At 38.3% G+C, this 12,085-nt stretch overlaps 1 protein-coding gene across 5 annotated transcripts in view; it reads right to left on the reverse strand.

Annotated features, from left to right (window-relative positions):
* Positions 1-12,085, reverse strand: part of TENM3 (teneurin transmembrane protein 3) — a 583,022-nt gene that overhangs the window by 167,074 nt on the left and 403,863 nt on the right. For 3 of the 5 annotated variants that reach the window (XM_090138905.1, XM_090138904.1, XM_090138903.1), the window contains exon 6: positions 1,696-1,905. The exons of the other annotated variants lie outside the window; for them this stretch is intronic. In XM_090138905.1, the coding sequence (XP_089995031.1) occupies positions 1,696-1,905 (210 nt within the window). The remainder of the gene's footprint in view (positions 1-1,695; positions 1,906-12,085) is intronic. 5 annotated transcript variants of the gene reach the window in all.

A 12,085-nucleotide genomic window follows, 5' to 3' on the forward strand; every position in this document is an offset into this window, starting at 1 on the left:
AGAGAGAGGGAAAGAGAAAAATAAACTTATAGAGCATGCTGGTTGCTCCTTCTGGCTAGCCACAGCCTCACCATAGACGACTCTCTTAATGTACACCATGGTGTTAACTCCCGCCCTGTCAAAAAAACAAACAACTTTGTTTTGTTCAGCTGAAGGGCCAAGATTTGACTTGCTGAAGGATTAGCTGAACTTATTTTGACTGGGATATTAACGATTGCAGAACATTCCTCAAGGTTGACCAACTCGCACTGGCAAGAAATTCCCAAAAGTTTCAGAAACAGTAAAGTGCCAAAACCTAGAAGACTGATGAATACTTACTAAATGATCCAATGACTTTAAGAGGCTAGGAGATCTAAGAATTTCATCCCAAACATCCAAAATTTTTAGCAGCTTTCTCTTGCTATTGTGCATTTCATTTGCAAAGGAGGGGGTTGATGGATAAGACAGCAATCTAAATGTATTTACTTATTGAACTAAACCAGTCTACCTTTTGGATAATGCATATATTATCTAACAAATACCACATTAATTGACAGAAAAGAAATGAGACATCTGCATAACATAACCTGCATTATGTATTACCATGCTTTTGAGAAGTCCTCACAGATTAAAAACTGAACAAGTTGAAAATGCAAAAATAAACCTGTAATGCTCATTTTCAAAAATTTAAGCTACCACAGCAACCCCAATTCATCTTTTAAAGCATAATGTCTTTTCAAAATAAATAAAAACTGTCAAATCCATGTGCACAACTGCTCTTAGAAGATTAGTTGAGACAACAGTAAAGTAGCACTTGAAGTTGGAAGACTGTTTTGCTCCACAAAATAATTCTGATTTGTTGGACAATTTGCAATCTGTAGACAAAATATTTCTCCAAACCCCCTCTAGTGGCTCATATGTAGGATTGTTCATTGCAATCAAAAGACAGAAATGGTTCCATAAAACCAAAAATTCTTGTTCCAGACTTTGTTAATCAACCCCAAGAAAGCTTATTCAATCATACAACAACAACATAAAAAGGAATCATGTGGCTTTTTTTTTCTTTACATTTAGAAAGATCAAAAAAAAAAGAAAAAGGTCAAGACTCTTTTTCTACAGCAAGACACATAAGCAAGTACTTGTGTCTCATACTCATCCCTCCCATTGTTTGTTCATACTAGTTGGGAGGATGAGATCCACAGCAACAAGCACTTTGGAGCCACCGTTTCTTCTCTGACCACACAGCTCTTTTCCTCCACAGCTGTTTCCCTGACCAGCAGTGCCCTATCCAGAAACATAAATCCTCTTCTCCCACCTATGGGAAAACTAAAGCAGCAACTGGACCCTTTTAAACTTGATGAGGTAGTAGAAGATACACTTTACATTATCCTAAAACTAAACTTTATCATATCCTTCAAAATATGTAAGGAAAGCCTAGTCACTTGCAACAAATTGCATTACATAAGAAATCATCAATAGCTACTGCTTCATATGAGTACTGCATTTTAAAATAACTTAAATGGTCTTCAATACATTGAGTTTCTACTCTTGCTTATACTACAGTACTTTTGAAGTAGAGACATCATTTGCAAAATTTCAAGTAAAATCAATTTAAAATATGAAGTTACTTAGACACTTTAATTTTATTAGGCAATGTTGTAAGAGGATGGAAAATAAAAGGGTATTCAAACTATGGACAAAGCGTCCTCTTCTTACCATGGCCTGGGACAGACACTGAAACAGTACCGGTCTGTACTAGAAAAGAGCTGGCAGTATAGTCCTCATCTGTATCAGAGTCCTGAACTGGCTGGCTGGCATTATTACTTAATAACCACCTCTGGTTGTCATGGAGATTGGGTGATGGAGGAGGGGAGTGTAAATGTTCAGAAACTGATGGACTAGATGAGGAGGATGGCATGGGAGGACCTATGGGAAAAAAAAATTTAAAAAATGGGTCAAGATATGACATGAACAACAAATCAATTCTTTTTCGCATCACTGAAAAGCAAATTGTCTACCCCAAATAATAAGAAGATGGAAAAAAAATATGATAACAGCATGTAATACACTGGTTTAGGTGCTTTACAATACATGAGGCAATGCTATGATTTGCTATTTCAATGTACAGTGTCTATTGCTCTTCTAAAATTCCAGTGTCTCTGCAAAACAGAAGGACAGAAGAGCTGGTGCCAACTGAAATCAAATATTTCCTGTGCAACCTGTTGGGAAATATAGCATTTTTTTAAGCACTTATTTTCTTCGGCCACTGTCAGAGCCAAAGCAACTCTATTTTGTCTAACAAATACTAATATTTATGTAAAGGAAACACACACTGCACACTCTTTCCATTCTCATCTCTCCTGACCAGGTGAGCTAGCAGAACAAAAGTACTCAAGCATATGACCAAATACATAGTTTCCTCTTTCAGAGGGACATAGCTGTATTTATGGAAGAAAATAAAACAGATAAGATGAAAAACAAAAACTGTTTTCCAAGCATACAGATACAAAAACTTGCAGCCTTAAATTGCTACCCTACAAGTTATCCTGACAAGAAGTTTTTAATAGTATTTTTTTCAGACATAGATACTATTTAAAACCCATTAGAATGGGACATCTGTCAAACTCGAGTCCATCTGTACAAATTTTATAAAACAAGCACACGCAATGACTGCTTTCCATTTCCACATCTTGCAAGCACCATAAAGACATCATGAGAGACAACAAGTTTAAATAAAGCTTTAGGATATCGTAACAAAATGTTTAGTCGTTTAACAAAATAAAACTCGATAAGCAGTAAAGAGTTACCTAATTTATCCTGCCATGTATATTCAGCACAGATCTCACTTAAGATGTCCACAGACCTAATCCACAGGGGCCTACAGCCCTGAGTTGTCTCTGCTTAAGGAGACCACTCCCAGTAGATAGAGGCCTATGCCACGCTTGAGCTTATGTGGTCTTCCTTAGTGAGGATTTATTTTTCAGAATACCAGGATTATCTTTTTTCCTGAAAAAAAAGCAGGGCACACAGAGGGCATAATAGTATCCAGTCTGATATCTGGAACAAGTCCTCTTCTTAAAGGATGTGCCAGTCAGCATGGAGTGCCACAATCCTTGTAAATTTACCATATGCACCCTTGCGTAAGGATTAAGGGAGTAGAGACCACCCTACGCTACGGCAGCTGTGACTTCACTCTTCACAATGGAATACCCATATCTGTGTATTTGTCCTGACACTGTCCAGGCATTTACTCAGCTGACATCTCTTGCAGGTACCACAGCCAAATTACATTTCCTTCTAGAAGAATCAAGTTAGCTGAGGCTGACACAGATAAAATACTAGACTTTTTAGGACTTCTGATCTCATACCTAAATTCCTTAAGACAAAGAAATGATCCTGGAGAGCTTCGCAGCAGTCACCACCAGCACAGGACTGCCAGAACTTCCTGAAGGGGCAGAAAAGACTATCCTAGTAGTGACTGCTGTGCTGTGAATCTGTTGCTCCTATATTACCCTCATTTCCTAAGGCGCCATGTTGAGCTTGTGTCCGTGACCAACAAGCAACAAGAAAGGGTCTTTAGAGCCAGTAGGAAAAAGCAGGTTGAGAAAGTTGGCATATGATGGCTGTCCTGGGAAAAGTGAGACCCTTCCCTTCGTAACTAAGACTCCCAGTGAGGGAGCTGTGCCAAATCTCTTTCCATCCCTTCCCCTCCTCCATGCTGCACTGAGATGCAGACTCAGCTGTGGAGGCAGTGGGGACCTTCCTCAGTTTTAGGGAAGGCAGCCAGAGTTCCTTCATAGCTAAAAATGAATAGAACTAGCAAAGGCAATGTAATTTAGATAACTTCTGCACAAGTCCTCAAAGCCAAGACCGTGTTAACACGTATGGTGGTAACTTGGTACTGTCCCCTTTCTTATTTTATTGGATCCACCCATGGAACTTCAAGCCCTCTCACTGTCACAATTGTTAAACAACTTGAGTATGTTCATCCTGAAGCACAGTGCTTACTTCATGCATGAGACTGACAGATCCAACTACTAAATTCAATTTTCTGTGCTCTTGCTAAACGAATATAATGGCAGGTTTAATGCTGAAACAGTTGTCTCTGTGACCTCCACTGGGCTTTAGATGCAGCAAACACTACCAAAAGTATTTAAAAGCAGATTTAGCTTTACATGATATAAGAATAAAGTAGTCTGGCAGTCTTAAGTATTTTATTGTCTGCAGGTGGGGAGTTGTAACAGATAATGAAGCAGCTTTATTACATAATTTCTGGAAGAAAAAGATAAAAAAGATATCAACTTTCATGGATACCATTCATGACTAAGAACCTAAATTTAAAGTAAGGGAAAAAGAGGGCTTTTCTATCATCTCATCATTGGTATTTTATCACTCTCTATAGCATAGTTGCACTGGAAAAGTGCAGTACCTCTCACTGCTATATTTAAGTTTAATATAATAATAGAGCTGGCACTGATAACTTGAATTAACGTCTCTCCATCTCCTTTGTGCAATGCTAAAATCCTGATGAATAAAACAATTTTTTTTCATCCACATTCAGCATAGCCTGAGACATAACATCTTAGAGCTCACTGAAACACATTAGGTCCTAACCAACTAGTTCCCCTGGAAAGAAACCTGTGAGAGCCTAGCTAAAAGCTGTTTGCTTAGTTCTTTCAGTCCATTTACTTCCTCTCAAACTTGCAGGGAATAGTGTAATATATACTATTAACAGTTTTAAAACACTTTTGGTTCTGGAAGGAAACCAAGCTCTTACCATTAATCAAGTAATTCCTGCATGAAACCCAATAACAAGGATGAGGGAGTGACATTTTACAGTGCTCAACTTGGGAATTTGGAAGAAGAAAGCAGACGTTTATTCAAGTTCAAGATAAAAACCTACTGGTTTTTCTTGCTACACCTTGATTTTTTATGTTGTTTGCCTCAGTAAACTGCAGTATTTATTGAGAGTGTATTTAAAGCTTTCTTTATCACATGTCCAAACTAATTTAGATAACCACTGTATCTCATTCAGATAGTTTTTACTTGGGGAAAAAATAATTAACAATACATTTTGTTCTTTTATTTTTTAAATTTAATTTGGAACACATCTCCTTTCCTGGCTTTAGATTCCTCTGAGCACGGACAAGCGTTTCAGATGTGCATTATCTGAAGCAAACCAGCATACTTATGGAGCTTATGCATAAAGATGTTTTCAATATGCTTCCCTTCACTTTCTCAATTACACTCATTAACTTTCATATACAACATAGCCTTGACTACACAAACCATAATCACACAAGATATCCTATTGCCTGAAGATGTGTCATGTCCGAGACCTCTTAATTATTTTGCAAATTCCCTCATTTATCCAGATTTATTAATTGCCTCAACGCTATGTGGCTAATTGACGCTGCACTGGTGAGCATCCATCCGGAAAGAGCAATCCTCAGGTGCTCTGGACTACAGTTTCTCAGCTCAGAAAACAAGGTGCCAGGTACAAGGCAGAAAGGTGGGGTTACGAGCCAATTTTCCACTAGCACACTCAGTGGGGACAGTGACTGGAAAAATCAGGTGGTTATGCCTGTAACCCTTGCAGCAGATCATATAACTTTGGTGATTTTTCTAAATCAACCTGAAGCAGCAGGCAGGTTGTTCCTGTCACAAAGTTGCACGGCCTGCAGAGAACAGGGAGCCAGTGACAGCACGAGCCAATTCTTCACAAGAACCCTAGGCCAACCAGCTGGGACGCGTATTTCTGTACAATTTCATCCAGCACTGGCAGATCTCTGCAAAACCTTAGTGTGAGTCCCTGTTCGATTCCAAGTGAAAAGACAGATAGCTATCTATGCTGCCATTTATAGAATCAGCTACAAGTTAAGGGAAAAAAAACCTAGCACTAGAAGAAGAGGGATCATAGACATGCAAATTTCTCTCTGATTTTCTTTTGTATATGGAATGAAAGGAATTTTAAACTACTTGGTAATAACTCTTAAATCTTAGTAAACACGTTTAAAAATCACAAGAATCATTATGCATGGCAAAATCCAGTTCTGTTAATTATCACTCTTTTTCTATACATCTTAAAGGCACACAACGATGCAAACAACATTTTATTCTAAGGAAAAGCAGAAATGATTTTTTTTTCCCCTCTTCCCTTACTTCTTTTGGTATACATTCAGCAAGAATTTCAGTTCTTTTTCTTTGTCTCTTACCCATATTGAAATAAAGCAGATTTTTTGTTCTTACTATGTGACTTAGCAAGACAGTAAGCTATTTCTACTACTAAAATGTACACTTAAAAGTACTTAGATCTCCTCTATCAAATTTATTTAAGAGGATAAACACACCTTCATTTGTTGGTACTTTCATGGTGAAAAACACACGATTTTTAATTAGTTTTTCTGGAAGTACATAAAGATTTCTCACATGGAAATGCAGAAGTCTGCAGAAAATACAGGCAAACTCCAGCAGTATCAGCCTCAGTATAGCAATCTGTGAGAACGCAAATTATTTTTGGAAGGAAATAAGTCCCAAAAGAAGGTAAAATCCATAGAAAACTGGCTATAAGAAGAACATAAACCAAGAAAGAGACCTAAATATAATTATGTTGAAAAAAAGATTGTACAGTTCTGTTCTGGGTATACATTCACAAAGTGACTGAAGTATATGGAAAAGCCTGAAATCAGCACTGGTACATGCAAAGATACAAAAAGTTGGAAGCAGAGGTGAGGCTGCCTATGGAAAAGTATATGAAGGCACTAAATCTGAGGCTGATACAATTGCTGCTGCCTAGCGCTATAGGGACAAGAGCCTGGAAGCAACAGTAGCTTCTTCAGAGTGTGGAGGGCAGAGGACACGCTGGAAGAACAGTGGCTCCAGCTGCAGTCTCCAGGATGCTCCCCACCCACCTGCAACCCACACCTTACAGACGTATATGGTAGGTCACTCACACCCTAAGCTTTAAAAAGAAAGCAAAGCCATTAAAATCTCTTATGTTTATTCATATTATGAGAAGCAGATAAAACAATTACTCAGCTTTCATCTTTTATCAGACACTGCATATTAAAGCAGCACTTTGCTTCAACACCAATGGGTATATATTTGTATTTACACCCTGCATACTCAATAGATGTATTTAAGAGAAAATAGCATCAGACACTTTTGGAACATGGGATTCAGGAGAAAAGTAGGATGTAAGAGAAGCAATAGTAATGACCTCTCTGCTGCAGGGTAGGTGAGCTGGAAGAGATAACCCAGAATATCTCTGCAGAGCCCAAAAGTACACGCATTTATGAAAACTCCCAAATAGAGTAGAACTCTTAAAACAGACACTATTTATGATATAATAGTAACAAGGAGAAAAGCTTATTTGTGATCTTTAATTATAAATCTGTACATGCTGTATAGCTTTTCTACTGGCATTACTATGTACTTCAAAAAAAAAAAAGCATCTGAAAAGAAAAAAAACTGAACATTTAGCATTACCAACTCACTCCACATAAAAAGTGTTGCAGGTTACGCATTTTACAAAAGTAGTTTCACTATAAAAATTTGAAGGGCTATTATTTTAATCTCAATCAGCATGCATAAATCCTTCACCTAACTCTTACGTAGGACTCCTGATGGATGCTTAAGGCAATCTAAGAGCCGACAGCCCTGTTTAGGCTGTTTAGCCACGGCAGAACAATGCATTTTTCGTTTCACAGTCTTGGCAGCCCTTGTCACTGAGACTGAATAAAAAATTCTTCCACTTGCATCTCAAAGCCAGAGGGGAAGAGGCTTATTTTGAAGTTAGTGGTAAAGAGTACTTACCAACTTCAACGTCAGTAAGAAAATGCTATTAAATTACAAATTGCAAGGTGGGTGCCTTTCCTGATTAAATTAATGGGATTTTCACTGGTGATTCCATAGAAATGAAGTTTTCATGTTATGTTAAGTGCCACTATGTCACATAAGCCACAAAACATAATCACATACTGTGCAGAATGCGTGTTATATACTTAACACCTCACTAACAGAAGAGATATATATACACATTAATTCTGCACTTTTCTTCTGACAACAGTAGATGAAGAGATGCATTTTTTTAAACAGTTAATGCCATTTTTTTTAAACTAGAATCAGACGGTCAGTGGTTTGTGAAGGTCAGAAATAACACATCTTCTGGCTAAATTAATTAGAAATCAAAACACTTTCAAACAGGCAGTAGGATACTCACAATCCTTCCGAATCAAGCTGAGATGAGTCTTTGCAATCTGTTGTATGACTTCCCAGTGTGCTGAAAGCTGTAACACTCTTAAATAGGGCACCTATACCATCCCTAACAAGTTTACTGATAGCATCCCAAAGATCCATTTTCCAATGTATTACACATAAATTGGCAAAATAAAAACCTCTTGGTACACACAACCCTAAGCAGTCAGATTTTGTATCTTTTCATCTCTTCATATCACACAGTAAATCAGAAATAAGCAAGTTTTAATTGTAAACCTGATTATTTTTAATTCTGGACTCCCTGTACATTATCCAACCTGTATGACTTGGCATTGGCATTTATCTCTCTGCTGGATACTGCAGCCTTCTGTAGTCAACCTGCAGTGACAGTTATCTCTTAATTAAAACACTACATGCAAAAAGAACTACTGAAAATTATTGTGGTGTAACACACAAAGAATGATTATTTATAACCAACACAGTTCTTATCTACTTATACTGGAGTCAACAATTGTTGTTATTGTGATAATCTACCCAAGGGAATATATGCATAGACAGTCTTTCCAATGCATGGACATATACACATAGAAGTTTGTTTATAGACCTATCATCAGCAAAAATCATTCTAGTGATTTTTTTTTTTATTTTTAATAATTGCTTTAAAATGCCTGAAAACTACGCATGCAGCCTACTGTGGGTTTCCCATTTAAATGGTTTTGGTTTAGTTTTACACAGCAGATAATGAAGCTGTAAACCCTGAACTGGAAAGTGCACTTCCCAAGTTCCAAATCTCCCTGAAAGCTAACAAACCATCACTGCATCTCAGATGCGAATCTTAAATAAAAACGATGCCCACTTTTCCCAGACATCCTTGAAAAGTTACGTCTAAAGAAAAGAATTGCGTTGTTTTGACACGTTTTAATTCACAAAAATGCAACTGCTGTAGACTGTGAAAACTGAAACTTTACAAGATTATAATAAGAGAACACTGATTTGAGAACAGAAGTAATTCATTAGAAAGCAAGAGAAATTGTGGTCTGATTTTTTTTTCCCCTTCTTGAAAATATATTATGATAATTACAAGCCTGTAATATAAAGCTTGTGATTGTTTTCTAAAAAAGATTTCATAAGAAAAATGTTTATGCATTACAACTGACATTCATTTCTGAAATGAAGACTCTGCCTTTTGAGTCTTCTTGTTGTTTTTGGAAATTTAACAGCTGCTGCTTAGCAGATTGCTAAATGAAAGAAATGCCCTATTCTTGCAGAGGTCAGACTGCATGATCACAGCAGCTCTTTCAGTCCTGAGCTAAGGCTGTGTTGATCTTTCCTTTAAATGGAAGTTCTACCTATAGGGAAACCGCAGATTCTGATCCTTAGCTGACAGATTATTCCAACTTGGGTTCAGCCTTCTCAGATATTATTTTTCAGTTGTACTCCCTTACAAACAAGCAGCCAGGTGCAGACTGAAGGTCCAAACAACGAGGAAAAAAAGTTCACGAGCCAAACTCAAAATCCAATCATCTCTCACTTCCAGTATTTATTTTAGGAGCTATTCTGTTCAATTCAACTGTACTTGCCTCAACGTTAATTAAAAAAGCATACACACCAAGTTGGAAAGGGAAAAGAAAACTATTTCCAGGAGAATGGTTTTCTGAGACAAATGAGGAGTTCCAGTTTAAGTGATAGGTCTTGGTATTTTTAGAAGAATACACCTCCCCCCCCCCTCCTTTGCTGGGGATTTTTGGACAGAAGCAAGCTGATGAAATGAACACCAAATTGCAAAATGTTTCCATTAACTCCTATATATCTCCACTTACGAAGTACAAGTTCTCTCATGGAGATGCCACTTTCCATTCTGCTCATCTGCTAGGACACAAGCTCATGCATCCCAGCCTTGACACATGAGACTCATACATCACAGCCAGGACAGACATACCAGCTCAGCACTGACTTGTTTACACACAGCCACTGGCCACCATCTCATGAGCACTGGCAGCCAGTCTGTGGTGGCTGAGCACAGCAGCCTTGGAAGGGGAACAAGGCGCCAGGTCCCACTTGCAGTGCTCTGCAGAGTCCAGCCCTTTCAAAATGCCTTTAGGGCATTTTGGCAGACTGAAAAAACAAAAGACTACATCACCACAGATACAAACAAGAATCAGGAAAACACCCCACCAACTTTTTTTTTTTCTTTCCAGAAATGCAACTGAGCATCAATAACAGGGCTGCTGGTATATGCTGTGACTCACGCAACGAGGCTGGACACTCTCAGTCTCTGTATGTCCTACATTCACCCAGCAACGAGGCTGAAGCTTGCTGTTTCCACTCCACCCTGACCTTTGTAAAAGACTATTTTTTTTGGATGCTGATATCCTTTCAGAAGGCAATTCATAAAGAGTAATCACTGAAAAAAGTAACCTTTGTGAAGAAATGCTGCTTTATTCTTCCTATCCGTGACATTTTATTATTAGAGTTGAGATGGATTGAGCCATGTCACATCTGGTTTATCGCTCTTCAAGCATGACCCTGTGTTAGCCTATGTACCTTTTATTTTCAACGTTCCTTTGGGCTAAAAAAGGGGAAGGGGGGACGAAAATTGCCTTTCTGAAACAGGACAGGAAATGCATCTTGAGGAATACAAGGGCACTTCAGGATATCTTTGGAAGGGAGCTGGTGAGAGAGTTGCTAAAGAGAAAATAAATCCTCTGAGAATGACTCACACATCATTCAGTTTATAGAGTCAGGTAATTTTCCATCCTCATTCCTTCCACCCTGCTAAGAATTAATCTAAGGAGGAATAAAGCGAAATACCTATGAACTACATTGAGTTTTCTTAATTTTACTGAGCTCTACTGTCTAAATAATAGTCAGAGTGTCAGTTTTGTCCGCTTTTGCTCCAGTGTGGCAGCTACCTCCTAGTTCATTTTAAGGGAGCTGCATCTTTGAAGCAAAGTGTCTGGAAAAGCTCTTAATGGCATTAGATTGACTGTCATACAGACTATAGCAGATAACTTGTTTTCTCAGAGATGTGGCAATGTAAAAAAATTTTGACAGAAGCTAACCAAGACCTGCTGGAGCCCAAGTCCTATTCCACGTGAAAGAAAACATCATGCTGTGCTGTTACACCTCTGTTTTCCCAGGAAGATGAAGTAAACCAGTAAAAATTCCCATTAGAATAAAATGGAAGAACCATGGGATGCTTATAAAAGCATCAATCAAACAATGAGAAAGGGGACAGCATTCCTGCTTGTGAAACTTCAGACCGGTGAAGGAGCCCTGAACTGTGCAGCGTCCACAAGCATGAAGATACCAGCTGAGCAAGTATATTCAGCATGTAAGCTCTTTGTTGCTCTATTTTCAGAAGCTCTCCCTTTCCTGCTGCACTACCGAGTTTTGTTCTGTGTCGAAGCTTTTTTTTCCTGCTATATTAAATCCAACTCCTTCACAAAGGAACTTTTGGGGAGGGAAGGAATTAGAGAATTACCAGAAAATTATCAACTGTTGTCTCACACAGCACCACTCTCACAAGCAACAGGACATTTACTGGACATTGATGTCTCATTACATCTAGCATGTAATTTATTTCTCTGCTGGAACAGAACTTATCAGCTTTGCCCATGTGGAGAAAATGTTTCTACCTCTGAAACAAATAGAACACCACAGGCAGGAAGCTGGAAAGCTTAAATGAAAATCCGCCACATGGTCACCAGAGCTCACTTGCTACTGAATCCATGGTAAGACAGCAGTGTCAGAACAGGCTGGAGGTGGTATTTTAGGGACAGATTTTCAAAAAAGCCCAGTCTCATTGAGGGATGATTTAAGAAAACAGAACAATAAAAACCGCTGGGTACTGAGTAATCAGAACAAGCTGGACTCTTTCTTTAGGTGT

Source organism: Phasianus colchicus, chromosome 4 (genome assembly GCF_987193195.1).
Source record: "Phasianus colchicus chromosome 4, bPhaCol1.hap1.1, whole genome shotgun sequence".
Classification (NCBI taxonomy): Eukaryota; Metazoa; Chordata; class Aves; order Galliformes; family Phasianidae; genus Phasianus; species Phasianus colchicus.